Source organism: Rhyacophila brunnea, unplaced genomic scaffold, assembly GCF_057557595.1.
Source record: "Rhyacophila brunnea isolate RB1 unplaced genomic scaffold, BYU_Rbru_1.0 scaffold_19, whole genome shotgun sequence".
Lineage (NCBI taxonomy): Eukaryota > Metazoa > Arthropoda > Insecta > Trichoptera > Rhyacophilidae > Rhyacophila > Rhyacophila brunnea.
Window position 1 is genome coordinate 5,875,699 of NW_028232848.1, and position 17,309 is coordinate 5,893,007.

The 17,309-nt window shown below is 32.9% G+C and overlaps 1 protein-coding gene across 1 annotated transcript in view; it reads right to left on the reverse strand.

The window, feature by feature from the left end:
• Positions 1-17,309, reverse strand: part of LOC147072677 (protein amalgam-like) — a 203,588-nt gene that overhangs the window by 43,584 nt on the left and 142,695 nt on the right. Inside the window, exon 3 of the mRNA XM_085945822.1 lies at positions 12,453-12,663. Within this exon, the coding sequence (XP_085801948.1) occupies positions 12,453-12,663 (211 nt within the window). The remainder of the gene's footprint in view (positions 1-12,452; positions 12,664-17,309) is intronic.

Below are 17,309 nucleotides of genomic sequence, written 5' to 3' on the forward strand. Positions count from 1 at the left end.
AGATACGTATTTTAGTGTTAATTAATGACCACATTTATGTCAATCAACATTGTCAGTATTTTTAAACGGTAAAAGTGTTCCTGCCAAAAAGCAGTGTTTTTTACTTACAATATTTGTAATACAAACTTAATAATCATTTTTTGTAATCAGTAACTACAGGTGTATTCAGTGTACGTAACAAACAATTCAAGCGAACAGTCCGATTGCTTGCACAGTGAAAATAATATATAGTGCAATAAATTATACTTATTTTTCCGACCATGTCCGATCCTAATATGATCATAATATGGGCCTCCACAGAGTAGAGGTTTTTATTAACAGATTTTGCTTTTTACGAGAAATGAATATCAGCCACTTGCTCAACCTATTAGGTCCATACCCTGACTTATACACAAATTGAAAAACAATATGTGTACTTGTCAGACCCAGGATTTGAACCTGGGACCCACGGTATTATAGTCCAACGCTTAAGTCGCGCGGCCACCGCGGGTGTTAGCACCATTATAATATACTGGGACATAAATACACCACAAAACAGATAAATTACATAGAAATATGAAAGCCATTCAATGGTTTTGGTTTAATATTATTTTACTACTACTTTTTTCCGTTTGACCTTTTGACGTTTGCCTGTGCATTTCATGTAACAAGCACTAGTTAAAATTATTGTCGTGATTCAATAAGATTCCCGTAGCTTAATTGGAAAAGCATACTGGCGTGAATCCAGCAGATACAGGTTCAAGTCCCGTTGGGTGTCGTATTTATTTTCTACAAAATGATTTTTTATAGTGTGTATATGCATGAGATGTTTTCAAATTATGTACGAGGAGAGTCCCAGAAGTACCTGACCTAACAAAGAAAACACAAAAAATTTGGAAAAAAATATTTTTATTTCTCTGTGTAGTCTCCTTTTAGGTGGATACACTTTTTTCAGCGATGTTCAATAGCTTCGATACCCTGTTTATAGTGAAAATCGTCGAGCTCCTCAAAATAGCCATCGACCGCAGACTCCACCTCGTCATTGTTGGCAAATCTTTTACCACCGAGTCATTTTTTCATGTTTGGAAACAGAAAATAATCCGAGGGGGCTAAATATGGCGAATAGGGTGCGTGAGGAAGCAATTCGAACTTTAACTCATTGATTTTGGCCATCGCGATAACGGATGTGTGAACTCATGAATTGTCCTGATGAAACGAAACTTTCTTTTTCGCCAAATGCGGTTGTTTTTTCTTGATTTCATCACTCAAACGCTGCAATAAGTTTGCATAATACACGCCGTTGATTGATTTTATTTTCTGAAGATAATCAATGAAAATTACCCCACGCGCATCCCAAAAAACTGACGCCATGACCTTGCCTGCAGATTGAACTGTCTTCGCCTTCTTTGGAGCCGATTCTCCCTTTTCGTTTTTTTTTCGTCTCAAGTGTAAAGTGATGGACCCATGTTTCATCCATGTTTATGAATATATGCAAAAACTCTGCTTTATTGCTGTGAAACTTCGCCAAACACTCGATTGAAACATCCTTACGATATTGTTTTTGTTCCATTGTGAGTAATCGCGGCACCCACATTGCGCACAGCTTTTTCATGTCCAAGTTTTCAGTCAATATGTGATGTACAGCACTTTTTAAAATGGCTACCATGTCTACTAGCCCGCGCAATTTTAGTCGACGTTCATCCCATACCATTTTGTGGATTTTCGTCACCATTTCTGGCGTGGTTACCTCATTTGGTCGACCATTGTGATTTTCGTCTTGGCAGCTCGTCCGAGCTCATTTTAACTCAGCTACCCAATATGTTGCTATTGTAAACAAAGGAGCAGACACCTCCAGAGTAGAATCTAGTGCCGCTTTGATATTGGTTTAACTGAAGTCTTTCAAATGAAAGTATTGTATCACATAACTATGGCCAATTTTTTCCATGTTTACAAATTCACTGAGAGCGTTCACTGTTGATGGCTGACAAATAATTACTGAACAATGTAGCGTCGTCAAAATTCAAACTTATGCTTTATAAGGTTAGTACTTTCTATCATGGTCATTATTTTTAAACAACAACTGCTATCTATATGTCAGGTCGGGTACTTCTGGGACTACCGGTATATTCAGTATATTATAGAATTTTACATTCTGAAATCTTGTATTTTATTCGTCGAATAAAAAAATGGTTTATTGAAATTATTAGGTTTATGTAGAAATTGTTATGAAAAAGCTTTATTGTACGTTAAAAAGGGTGGCTACACAATCATAACACACACAAACACACATATTACGAGTATATAATAATATCTGTGTGTGTACATATTATTATTAGTGGCGGCGACTCCTTACTAGGTAATATTTATAGCCTACCGTAATAAATAATTTAAGTGAAATAAATCTTATTTATTAGTGTAATATTTTATGTACTTATATTATCTCTGTAAATTGTATTTGTAAAATACTAAAGATGAAACCCAATTCAACTTTCCATAAGAACGACTGTATTAGCATTTTTTTGTTTACCCATAACCTACCTCCTTTCAATAGTAATTTTTAGCCACTAGTACATGTAGATATAATTGAAACACATATAATAATATTATTTAATATAAAGATATTCTTTTTATTTTATATAAAAAAGCTTCTTCACAGTTAATCCTTAAAAAACTTTTGTTCCGTTTAAAGTTGTGAGTTTAAAAATCCCGGGATTATGTTGAAAATTTCTTCAGATTTATTATCAGAAAAGATAATATGTTTTGAAGAAGGAACTTAGTAAAGTTAATAAATTATAATAGAAACTTTGTATTATTCTTAAAATACGTTCATATTAACTTCGATATTATAAACTTTTGTTAATAATAGAAGAATCGAAAGACTTCTTCCGTAAAGCTGCCAATTATCTGAAATCATTATAGTTGGTCAGAGATTTATTTTATTTAATAATATTAATACTATCGACCGAAGGTCCTTGGTGGAATTTGAATTCAAATTCTAATGGATTTAAGTTTTGCACTTTGCCATTTGAGTAGTTTTTTGCGACCCGGGTTTCGCCTTTCGGCATCTTCAGGCACTGTGTACACTCACCAAAAGGCAAATACACACTGACAACGAATAATATTAACTCTAACTTATATAACAAAATCAATACAATAAAGTAGGTAAAAACTTTATCACTTGCCAATTAAGTCATTGATCACAATAAAAAAATATAACAAACAAATTATGAATAAATGAAGTAGTGTTTGTAAAAAACCTCCTACCTTTTCAATGATAATACATTCGTTAAGCATATAAAAAAATCGTCAAAATCAAATAATACATCATTAGTAATTATAAACTATAAAAATACTACGCTCAAGAGGTGTAAAATCGTACATTCTGGGAACAATGGTGACGTATTGGAAATTAATGGAGTTAACTAATGAGATACCGATATCTATTATATCAGTTTTTAAAAGTTATTAGTTAAACAATTAATATTCAATAATATTCTTACATGATATCTACTTTTTTTATAATATTATTTTTTAAATATAACAAATCCACAAATAAACCCACCTAATATATATATTTATATACACACGTATACACACTTACATCCACATACATACATATAAATGTTGTATATCAATACCTTTGACCATTTAGTCTCGTATGTGAACCAGCATACAGTGCTTGAAGATGCCGAAAGGCGAAACCCGGGTCGCAAAAAAACGACTCAAATGGAATAGTACAAAACTTAAATCCATTAGAATTTATATAATTATTTATTATAATTTACCGGCATAGTTTTTTTGAAGAATTACAATTTTAATAAATTTCACTTGTTACACAGTAAAAAAATAAAAATACAAGTGTATGTGAGGCGAACATGTGACATTAAGTGAAATGTTTTGTTTTGCTCTCTATTCTAGGACACGTATATTGTTAATACAAGCCAGCTATTATAGTAACGATGTTTTAATGCAATTCGTATTTTTATTGGATATAAAATACTTAAACAAAATTGGTAAATATCATAGACTATAGATACATACAATATACTTAACACCGATAACAATTTCAAGCAAATATAATAACATTATTTATATAATATCCATCTGTTGTTACTGAGATCAATGGTAAACGTAGCAGAGGATGATGCAGTATTTTGTGGATGTACAAGTACAAGTCTATCAAACTGTTTTGGAAAGCAGAGGATTAACGTAAAATTTTAAAAATCGATAATTTATCGGTTTGCGTCTACAATAATAGTTCTATATCGATGAAGGAAAATCAATAAATTAAATTATTTCATATATATCCGGAATAGCGTAACGGCAGCGTGCGCGCTTGATAATCGTAAGGTAAGAACGATCTCGCTGCTTTAGATTTGTATAACGTTTTTCTTAGGTCGTATTCTTATTTGTCCGGTGGTTGTTTGTCCGGTACAAATCTTGCAATCGATTTTTAACTAATTTCCCGACTAGCTAGACACTATTAGAATATATCAGAAGACAGTGTCAGTGCATTTTTCAATACTTTTAACCAACTTTAAGTAGAATTGAATTAATTTTTAGTTAATTCTGTTTTGTATGAAAAGTTATTTCGATACCATTATTGGTTGCTACGGGGTCCTAGCAACTAAATTATTAAATACTATATACGTGCGTTACTATGGAAATCAATATAAAACGACATTTCATTATTCAGTATTTCTATCAAATACAAATTTTTTTGATCGTTTAAGCTAGGTCAAGTTTATATGATTCAACAGAAAATTTAAAAACGTTGTATATAAAAAGTTCTTTTTATCTTGTAATTATTATTTCTACGACTGAATAAAATAATAATATTCCTACAACCATATCTTACTATTATTATATGTTACATTTCAACTAATTCCTAGTCATAAGATTACCAGAAGTCGGTTGCGGCCTAATACCCGAAAGAGAATCAATATAGTGGATGTCACGCAGTGGGCATCATTTAAAATCATTCAATCGTCTCCTTATCGTGTCATCCTCTACCGGAGATCGGTCACCAACAGTACTTTCTTTGCTTTATCATTTGCTATCCGTTTCTTGGAGCTGAACGAACTGTGGTATCGTCCTTGGTTGAGCCAATTGTGGTGGCCGTCATTTCTTATTTCCCCACCTACCTCACATCCATATTTATTATTGTCGCAAGACTAAGGCGACGAGCAGTTACGGGTCATGAGTAGACCGTGATTACGAATAACATTCAGTTAGCTCGAGTGACATCAAGAAAGTAGTCGTGTGCGGGCTTGTTATTGCTTAGCCGTCGTTAACCACAGAGTGACTCTATACGCATATGTTTGACCTTCATTGCGCTAGATCTGATACGGTTTGAGCGAACGTCGCGCCTATTATCCATCCTGAAGTTTTTATCATCATTCATCCCAAAACCAAGTGAAACTGTGAGAGTGACATTCCGAATCGTCCGTTTACGAGTGCGTGGGTGCGTGAACACCGAACCGGCTCCAGTACGCGCCAGCCTTCTCGACATAAAAGATTAGTGTGTAGCATCCTGTTTACCCCCCCTCCCTTAGATCCGTAATTCAACAAAAAGCGCCACCAGTCCTTACGCTAGGTTTACCATTGATTTTTCTTTGGATCACAAGTTTGGGAATGCTGTGCCTTTGTCGTTTCATGCAATGGCCGGGGTTTTAATATTATGCAGAACTTCTAGGTCTTTTCCCATTTGATTGTGAACATCATCATATTTTGTCACCCGGTGAGTCCAAAGAATTTTAGGAATGAGTCTATACAGTCACATCTTAAAAGCTTCAACTGTATACAACACATATTCTACACAAGCTGTATTTAGCGTCTGGCATATTGAAAATGTCTTTAATTTTGTTTCCAATAATGTTAAAATAAATTAAAGAAACTTCTATTGAAAGATTTTTCATTGTCAAACCTGTAGTAAATTGAAAAGTCTTTTCATTATTCATTTATGACGCCCGTTTTGTTAGGTGAAATTATTGTCAATTGAAATTATTGAAATGAAAATATTGAAAATGACAGATTTTTTATCTTATACTTTCAAGTATTAGTCGGAAAATGGGAACCATAAAGAAAAAAACAGAATTGGTAGCATTTAAATTAAACAAAAAAATAAGTCATGTATCAATACGTAAGAAGAATAATAAAAATATAATTAACATTTCCTTCTGTATATTACGAGGGTAGTCCCAGAAGTACCAGACCTAACAAAGAAAACAAAAAAAAATGGAAAAAAGTATTTTTATTTCTCTACGTAGTCTCCTTTTAGGTCGATACACTTTTCCCAGCGATGTTAAATTGCTTTGATACCCTATTTATAGTGAAAATCGTCGAGCTCCTCAAAATAGCCATCAACCGCAGACTCCATCTCTTCATTGTTGGCAAATCTTTTACCACCGAGCCATTTTTTCAAGTTTGGAAACAGAAAATAGTCCCAGGGGGCTAAATCTGGCAAATAGGGTGCGTGAGGAAGCAATTCGAACTTTAACTCATTGATTTTGGCCATCGCGATAACGGATGTGTGAACTGATGAATTTTCCTGATGAAACGAAACTTTCTTTTTCGCATCACATAACTATGACCAATTTTTTCCATGTTTACAAATTCACTGAGAGCGTTCACTGTTGATGGCTGACAAATAATTACTGAACAACGTAGCGTCGTCAAACTTCAAACTTAGACTTTATAAGGTTGGTACTTTCTATCATGGTCATTATTTTTAAACAACAGCTGCTATCTATACGCCAGGTCAGGTACTTCTGGGACTTCTGGTATGTTATAGCTATTTCAGCTAGTATATACATATATTATTGATATACTTAGCCATTGTTATTGGGTAGTCTTGGACCAGTCGTTGGCGGAAATGGGACAACTGGACGCCAGGACAATTGGGCGCCGCACTGTCGAATGAAATAATCAGACGTTCGTTACAATTTTATACAGAAAGTAGACGACGAATTTTAATCAGTTTCTATCTATTTATTAGTTGTTTTAATTCATTTTTCTCTTAACATAATTTTTTTTTATTACGGATTGAGAATTATCTTGCCTGAGGCTTCATATAAGAATCAAAGAACTCTCTTCTCGTTAGAACTTAAACATATGCACGATTAAATTATTATTTGTGGGCATATTTAAATTCTCACCAAGTATTTATGACATACTAATATAATTATTTAAATATAAATAATAATATAAAATAATATATATTTTATAATTACCTATGATTCATGAACGTCTATTTGTATTTGAATTTAATTTGATTGCGTGGCGCCCAGTTGTCCTGGCTCCGAATTGTCCTAGACCCGTCGCTGGCAACCAGGTTGACAGTAACCATGAAGCATAATAAAAGAAATCGCACGTAGTTGCGGCAACCAGACAGAGTTTCTAGTTGCTGGCAACCATGGTTGCAGGCAGCGTTGCCAGGTAATTATTATTACAAAATCAGAATTTTTACCACGTGAAATAAAAAAAACGGATTTCGGAGCAAAACCCGGGACAACCTACGAACATATAATTTAATATGTCTAATCTTTATTTATATAATATCAATCATAAATAACATAACATAAACTACAAATCTCTTTAACTGTCAAAATAACAATATTTTTCCCGACACTCGCCTATTTATACTTGGTTGTAGATTTTACGTTCTGAAGGGCTTATTTCTGCTCCATAATGTATTAGAAAAATTAAGTACATGATTATATTATCATGTTGAATTGAACAAGTGATTCCAATTTTATCAACTCAATAGAACATCTGTTTCTTGCATCTGGCCATTTTAAATTCATCTGAGAAAATACCCGTTTGGTGTTAACGTTTTATTTGTTTTGTTGAATAATCGTGATTTTAGTTGTCGCGGGTGGGACAATCTATTTTCGCGTAAAAAGCTGGACGTTCCGCGAAAATCGGGAAATGATTGATTGACATTAACGCTTAGAAAGATATTGAACTGTACATCTGAGATAATGAAATCCCAAAAAAATAAATATTAAATTGAATATAGTTTATTAAAAAAGTATTTATTATAATATAAAAAGAAATTAAAACCGATTAACACGTAGTTTAAGTAGTTTATTATTTAAAATTAACTATTACTTTTATTCAACGAATAATTCACAAGATTTAAGAATGTACCATTCTAATTATTGAACATATATAATTTTTGAAAAACGCTTTCTGAGAAAATATATAATAAATTTTCAAAAAGATTTTTTCTATTAGTTTGTCGCAGTTTGTCGCAATAAGTACATCACCTTGTAGCATAGAGGTAATGCACGGAAGGGGCTTAAACCCAAGATGTGCAGGGTTCGATTCCCTGCCGGGGTGGCTTACTTTTTTCAAAAAGTTTTTTTCCATTGGTTATAATATATTTTCTCAGAAAGTGTTTTTCAAAAATGATGTATGTTCAATAATTTATTATTGTTTTATAAATTTTACGGAGTCATACATCCATGGTAATAAATATCCTAGAATTAAAATATATCATTTTTGTAGCATCGTTGCAGGGGTAGAGGGTGGAGACTTAGCTATAAGACCGTTGAAAATACTAATAATAATATAAAAATTTCCACTAATACTGGTAAGTAATTTAACCACTGTGGTAATATTATTACACACTTCATAATGTGCTCGAAAAACATTTCACAAGCTTCCGGCGACATGTTAGATTATTTTTTCTCATTATAAGATATTCAAGTCTACAGTGTCCGTAGCCTTATAAGCTTTCCGAATAAAGCTCGCGTAAGCTTAAACAATCACCCATTCAAAGCTCCCTTTGCAATTTTCTCGCTGAAAAATCTTGTGAGCCTAACCGGCCTGTGATAATTTGGGTCCGTATTTAACAGGGCGCGCGTGATCTCATAATAATGGAAACCACAAGTAGACAGACTTTTTCATACTAAAGAATAATCCGTAATTTATATTATGAGATGATGTACGGTCTAAGTGTGCGATTAATTAACTTTTTCAACTCTTACAAACAGAATATGAAAATATTTTAGTTATTTTTTTGATCCATTACCTACTGAATATCCAGCTTCCCAAACTTTCGACATCTGGGTACCCCTTCCATAATTTTCGTAACACTGAGTACCTACCCCGCGTCATATAAATGCATATACTTTTATAACAATCAAAATATATTTATTTTTTCATTTTTTAGTACAAAAGCAAAATAATAATAAACGAAAAATAAAATTCATTCATAATAAAATATAAATAAAAGTTATATTATAAAAAAAATAGCATTCAATATAATCAATGAGAAGGATGAAATTGTTTATGTTGAGACGACAGATCAACGTTATTTGGTTCCCTGGATAATTAATTTTAATCTGAAATGCGGTTCCATGTCCAAAAGACTGTTCCTTTTTGCAAAGTTTTTCTTAGCTCGATTCTTATTTGTCCGGTGGTTCTTTGTCCGGTACAAATCTTGCAATAGATTTTTAACTAACTTTCCGACTAGCTAGACATTTGAAACTTTTAGAATATATCAGAACACGATGCCAATGCATTCTTTTAATAATTTTAGCCATCTTTAAGTAGAATTGAATTCATTTTCAGTTAATTCTGTTTTGTATGAAAAGTTATTTCGGAAGAAATCCGTAATCCTATTATTGGTTGCTAAGAGGGTGGTCCTAGCAATAATTATTAATATGTACGTGCGTTACTATGGAAATGAAAATGACATTTCAGTATTCTATATTTGTTTGTTTGTTTGTTTTTTATTTACTTCATATCAAGTACAAGTTTAAGCATATTGAGCATAATAATTGAACAGAAAATTTAAAAACGTTGTACATAAAAAGTTCCTTTTATCTTGTAATTATTTTTCTTTGAATAACGAAAGAAAAAAACGAAATATTTATTCGAAAACAATATATCTCAAGTTCACGTTTTGTAAATGATTTAGAAAATTTTTCAAAAATAATCACAGAAGAAAAATCAGACAGCTTTATTGGGTTTTTTACTATTCATTCAGGGATGAAAGCTTTTAAAAAGCGTCGTCACTATGAATTGCAGCTTTATATGAAAAAAATCAAACTCATGTAAACTAATGAAAATGTATATTATGAAGACGTTTAATGCTGTTTCGGCTAAATTCGGTTTAATTAGTTTCTAAGTCTATTGAAACTTTTTTGTTAGAAAATTTTACGTTTTTACTTAGCTTTTCAAACGTCATATATGTACACACCAGTGGCGAAGACGCCATACTAGGCGATTATTTAAAGCCTACCTTCTTTTTAAATTATATTTTAATTGCACTTTATTAAATAAAAATATTTTAATTTATCAACGGCATCTGTTGTATATGTAAGAAAGTAGGAATATAAATACAGATTACAGCACACAACACGCCACGGTGCGATATCTATCTTTAAAAAAATTGTCTAATTATTTGCCAGGTAAAGTGATGTTTTTTTCTGTATGGACTTTATGTCACGTGACCTCAGGATAGCTGGGGGATTGCATATAAAATGATAGGCTCTAATGCGTAAGAAATAATTCAATAATTAAAAAAAAAATAATTTCTATGGTATTCAATCGCATAATATGTATAAATAAATATTCTTTTTTCTTTAGACCATGTCCGATCCTAATATGATCATATGGGCCTCCACAGAGTGGCGATTTGTATTAACAGATTTTTGTTTTTACGAGAAATGGATGTCAGCCACTTGCTCAACCTATTGGGTCCATACTCTGGCTCATACACAAATTGAAAAACAATATGTGTACTGGTCAGACCCAGGATTCGAACCTGGGACCCACGACGCTATAGGTGGGAGTATAAATATAAGTAGATTGTTTTAAAAATGAAAAATAATTTTATGTAAAGATTTTTGATTTTTGAAAATGTTTAGGAAAATACATAACTTAAACTCATCGCGCATTTTTGTTCGCGCTCATGTCGTAAGTGGGTTATTTAAATTTCATAAAATTAGTGTGTCATTTTGTATTATCTTCGTACTTTGTATTATTGTAGTGTGTTATTTTGTATTATCTTCTTATTTCCCGAAAGCATACCTGACAAGTGTATTCTTTTTCTCTGATCTCCACAGCCTACCTCATTTCAAAAGTCGCCCTTCGTCACTAGCACATACTGATTAAATAATTGTGTTTTATTAATTACTCAATATATTATTATAGTTAAATCTCAAAAATATACCCATTATAAAATAATCTCCAAAAATTGAGGCGGACAGTTTCTCGAGATTTCAAAAAGAAATGTTATTGTTTAAAAAATGTTTTGTATATTGGATGAATGAATTGTTTATAAAGTTGATACAATATAAACGTCCGGATAAATATGAGATAAAATGGTTGCCAGAACACAGTTATTGATAACTTTTTTCCCCCAAACGTCACACCTTAAGGGTTTAAAACTAATATTTACCGTTAGGTAAGTCTTTTGTATACCTCTATTTTATATTAGTATATTTTTTGACTATATTATTCAAAAGTCATAAATGATTCTAATGTAACTTAACGATAGCCCAGTATTGAACAGTAACAACTCAAAAATCGTAGTTTTGAGATAATCATGTTTTAATATTTGAATGTTTTACAATACACAAGATTTGACAAGTTTTAAAAGGAAGCATGTCAGAATGTATCTATTCGAAATTGAAACGTATGGTCAATCGCCGGTTTTAAATGGCTACAATTTGAAAAGGATATGTACAAAAATGATTTTGTTTGAAAGTTTGTAAAATTTCATTTTGGTTATTTGGCTCTCAAGGTGTATAAATATTTTTTTTCGTATCGTTTCTGTACAAAAATGGCAAGAGCTCATTTTTACGAATATTTTGATACCAATATCGCGAAATGTCGAATTTTAGACTAGTTACAGTTCAGGCTTATAATTCACCTGGGGCACGGTCTAAAACGATCGTGACTGCGCGACGCGAAGAATGCGTAAACGACGCGTGCAGAACAAAACATAATTTGTCATAAAAATTCATCATGCGTCCATTTAGTGTTATATTTATTGTTCTATTTGTAATAATATTAATATATTCATTGACATGTTTTCTTTTTCAAGTAAATGGGTAACGTTTTTTAGTCATATTTACACGATTTAAGAATTAATTCCCCCCGACTCTATCACAAAACAAATTGGCATGTTCACAGCTCGACTTTCGCTCTCCGATTGGCAGCCAGTCCGAAATTTCGTCGCACCTATAGTTGAAAATTATTTTCCGTTTCACTGAAGTATGCTCTTCAATACTGGGCCATCGATAATTATTTAAAAAAATGTATATATATTATATATTAGGTATATAAGCCGTGATTGTTTACCATTCGAATTTCGCTTGTGTTATAAGCTTTATCAAGTATTAGCACTAATATTTATCTGTGTAATCTGCGTAATGTGAGAAAAGGCAGCTAAAAATGTAGAAGTGAAAATTATTGTAAGTGACTAGTAAAATTGAATGAAATATTGTAAAACTCACCAACTACGTTCAGCCTGAAAGCTTGGCTTATCTTGGGTTCAGTGGAGACCTGGCACTCGTAAGTCCCGGAGTCTCTGGGTTGGGCAGACGCTACTCTCAGTGCCCATTCATCAGAGCCATCTGCGTGAAGGGCGGAGAACCGCCCGTCAGAACTGTACGCGGCTCCACCCACCGTCAAGATGTGAAGGTCTCGCTTTCTGATCCATGATACCTACAACAGAAGAGAAGAAATAATTGTAATAAGCGGTAATTAAAGAAATATCTTCTACGTTGAGTAGGTGATGCAGGCTCATCTCGTGTGGGCGCTTCTAATTCTTTCGTCCTCTCGTTTCTTCGACCGTGATTTTTAATTAATATTTTATTTGTGATTGTTTCTACATATAGATATTAATTTTAATAAGATCTCTCCACTATGAATTAACAAGAGCGATCATTTATTTCATTAATTAAAATAAAAATAAGCTTTTTAGTACCATTCATAGTAGTGTTTTGATGAAATTGCACTTAATTTTACTTTAATTATACAGTAAAATAAATTTTTGAAAACAAAATACACAGCATAACATAATGTTTGAGACTTTCACGGTTGTTTTTTTTATCGTAATAGATTTTTGGATTTTCACCTTCCTTCTTTTCTCGACGTTTGTCACTAAAAATGTCTATGTCTTTGGGGAGCACATTGACTAGTCTTGCACCCCTCGCTAATGGTGCCTGATAGATTTGACACGAGGAAACGGTTCCGACAGAATAGACCATCTAGGTAGAATTGGGTATTTCCCGAGAAAATCTCAATCTCGAGATTCGGGGTTTCCCGAAATGATGAAATTTTGAATTCTCGAGATTCGAGATTTCCAGAAAAGAATTCTCGAAAATTTTAGAAATATCGGGAAATTTAAATAAAACCTGTAGAAAATCCTAAAATCAGTGTAAAAACAGACAAATTCCAAAAAATATCATTTTATGAAGTAGAAAAACAAAAATAATTCAAAACATTACTTATTAAAATAGGATTTCAAAAAACACAGACTGTCAATCGCTGCGTCTGACAATCGCGTATGTTTTTGAGACACAAAATTCCCTGACGTTGAAAAATTGCGCTTATTTTGAGTCGAAGTTGGCTTAATTGCGTTAAGTGCCCCGATCAGTCTGTGAACGTTTTATGTTTTCTGTCTACTTTTTTCATATTGAAAAATTGTTTTTCAATTAATATTTGATAATAAAGAAATCCCGATTCCCGAGAAAAGATTAATGAGATCCGGGATTTCCCGAAATGTTTAAAATTTCAATTCTCGAGATTCGGGATTGAAAATCTCGAAAATTTCCTGAGATATCCCGTCGAGAAATTCCCGAAACCCAACTCTACATGTAGGTAATTGGCAGGCTCGTGTAATTCTTTAGGACACTGGAATTGAAAACCATCCCCGCGATAACAGGCAATAGCAGTAGTGAGCTACGAGATTCAAGATAGTGAAAAGTAAGCAAGCCTTGTAGAAAGGCAGTCGTAAAATAGTCATTTGACGAATTAATGAAAGGAAATATGCAATATATTGTATTCGAAGACAATTAATAACTAAGACTACCATCATACTTCGCATTCCGTGTTCCGGCCTAAATATTGACGATTTTTCGTTACGGACTAGCGGGATTTCTTCTTAAGAGAATTTCCGTGTGTCGGGCGCAAAAAGTTTCACCACAAAAACCTATTTATTAATAATATTTTGCTTGGTTATAAAGTCAGAGATTTTACTAGATTTTCACTCTTTTAATTTCGACACCCTACTTATTAAGGTACCTCAGTTGAGGCATGGTCTAAAAAGGCTAGGCGATGCGCGGATTGCAGGTCGCGGGTTCAAATAACGCATGCCGAACGAAATATAATTTCCCATATAAATCCAACATGCGTCCATTTAATGTTTTGTTTATTGTTCTATTAGTAACAATAATATTATATCCATTGACATGTTTTCTTTTTTAAGTAAATGGGTAACGTTTTTAGTCATCTTTACATGATTTAAGAATTAATACCCTCGTCGCCGTCACGAAACAAATTGACGTATTCACACCTCGACGTTCGGTCTCCGACTGCCAGCGAGTCCAAAATTTCGTCGCGCCTAGCCTATAGTTGAAAATTATTTGCCGTTTCACTGAAGTATCGTCTTAATACCAAATTTAACCGCTTTATCAAGTTAAATACTATATTTTTTTTCTTATAAGTTAAAAAAGAATATTAATCGTGTTTCTAATAATTTATTAGCGATTCCAATTTAAATTCTCTCGAATAATTAATCCTCCATCTGTTGACGTCAATCTGACAAAAAGTGGATTACAATCATTTTTATATAAAGCGATTTATATTGTTTCTTCCAGTTCTACTGTGTCAAAGGTAAAATTATCAGTACCTGAGTCGTATTTAATTGCATGTCTCCTAATTCCGTCACTAGATTCTCTAATATACATTAAACTCTCCCTTGAGTAGAATATAATTGGTTTTATTTTATAAAACGGCTTTTCGGCTTCAAATTCTGGTTAACATAAAAAACAATTTATCGAAACATTCGCGAACATTTCACTTTACAGAGTTACCGGAAAGAAGTTAATTCTAGTAAAACTAAACTAGATATTATTGTCACTTCAAGAATTCTGCACCTAGTTAGTAGTTGTAACGTCCGACATCTGTTTCATGTTACAAATTCAGAAACTCTAAATTAAAACAGACAGGCAGTTAGTAGTCAGTGGATAGTACAAAAGAAAGATATCTTTTTAAATTGTACAATATGTAGGCACTCGTTACCTTTTTGTTATAAAGTTTTTCGTTTTTCAGCGTGTGATATATTATTGTTCTGCTCTATGATATAGGGTACCTAGAGATTTTAGAGGTATATAACTTTAAAATGAAATAAAACAGATAAAAATCATTATAATGGCCATGGTATTGATATTATTGGAAAGATAATTTTATGCAATTAGTGTTTAAATATGATTTTAGGCATATGGGCACCGCACTGGCTCGAAGAAAGCGAAATCTGGAAGTCCAATTTTCGACCACTTTTTCAATTCAATTAAATTCATTTATTTTTAACATATTGTGGACATTACAAATTATAAGTTTAAGACGTTCACAACATGACATTTAGAAACAAAGAGATATAAAACAGTATTACATAAAAAAAGAGATATATAGTATATTATTAAACAGTAGAAATATGTACCTACAAAAAATATTAATTAGATAGGTACAAGGAAGTACACCGGATGAGTTAAGCAGACCCTATTTTAAGAATTTATAAAACAACGTCCACCTATACTCATCCTCACGTAGGTGGAATATATCAACACCCGAAGCAATTTCGTTGAATATAGTTATCGCCCTCCCAATTGGCATTACCAGTGGCAGGTTGGTTCTGCACCTTGGGAGAATAAACAACTGATGTTCTCTATTTCTAAGATAGTTATCAGGGACACACAGGCACACGCTCAGAATGGCAGAGTTCTGGGAGTTCTTTGGAGTAGCTGGGGCCGTATATCGTGGCTGTGGCTATAAATGTTGGCTTCCAAGTCGTCTATCACCTCTGTTTTATTAGAGTAAACTACCGATTTCACATATCCCCACAGAAAATAACCCAAAGATGTTGAAAGCCAATTAACAGGTCCATAACGAGAAATTATGCGGTCATCGAATGTTTCTGTCAATAAATTGATTGGGGCGCGTGCTGTATGGAATGTTCAGTCATCAAAAGTCAGTAATCATGGATATATAACGCTCCCCATTGACTGTAATGTTCTGGTTGTCATCATTTTTGACGAAATATGAACCAATGATTCCACCAGCCCATAAAGCACACCAAACAACAGTGACTTTTTGTGGATGTAACGGCGTCTCAATAATGGCCTGTGGATTTTCTTTACTACACCTGGGCTAATTTTGCTTATTGACGTAGTTATTAGTTCAATGTAAACAAATAAGTATGACTGACAAATTTTAGTGTGCAGTATTTATGTAGAATCTTCAGATTTAGAACAGCCTACCTCCACCTCTCGTCACTGCCATGTATATGTCTCGCCAACGAAATGTTATATAATTAATATAACACACATATGATGATTCCATTCTCTAAACACTCTTTCTCTGTCTAAATATACATACAAAGAAATGTAATTATCTTAAGCTTCATAATCCAAGCCCGTAAAACGTTTGTAGTTGGTGTATATATATATATATATATATATATATGTATATTTATATTATATGTTATGTTTCCTGTGTCGGAGAATTCATTACTGGGACTTAAGTACCTACACATTATTATGTTTGTGGAAACTCTGCGATGAGTTCAGTGAAGTAACAAGGTAAAGTGACAATTTATTTTAAAATTAAATAAACAGGTCTTATGTTTATTTTCATTAATTACTTGTTGAGTGTTGTGTACATCCCCAAAAAGAACGTGGTAGATTTAGAATTAGCCATCAGACTGAAGAGTGGAAATGCAATTTTCTTATCACTGAAGTCTATTCAGGTCCAGGCTATATTGTCAAAAAGACAAAATTCCCAACGTGACCGTTTATGAAACCCGGAGACTATTGGAGAAACAAAAGAAGGCGATCCAAGTGTTCGTAAACGAAATTCTCTGGACCGGTTAACAGCATACATAAGTGAAACGGAAAATAATTTTCAACAATAGGTCGGACAAAATTTCGCATCGTCGCCAAACGCCGAGCGGCATTCGAGGTGAGAGCGCGTCGATTTCTTTTTGTGATGGCGTCGTAATAATATATTCTTATGTTGTGTAAAGATGACTAAAAAAAGTTATGCCTTTACTCGTAAAAGCAAACATGTCAATGAATATATTATTATTATTA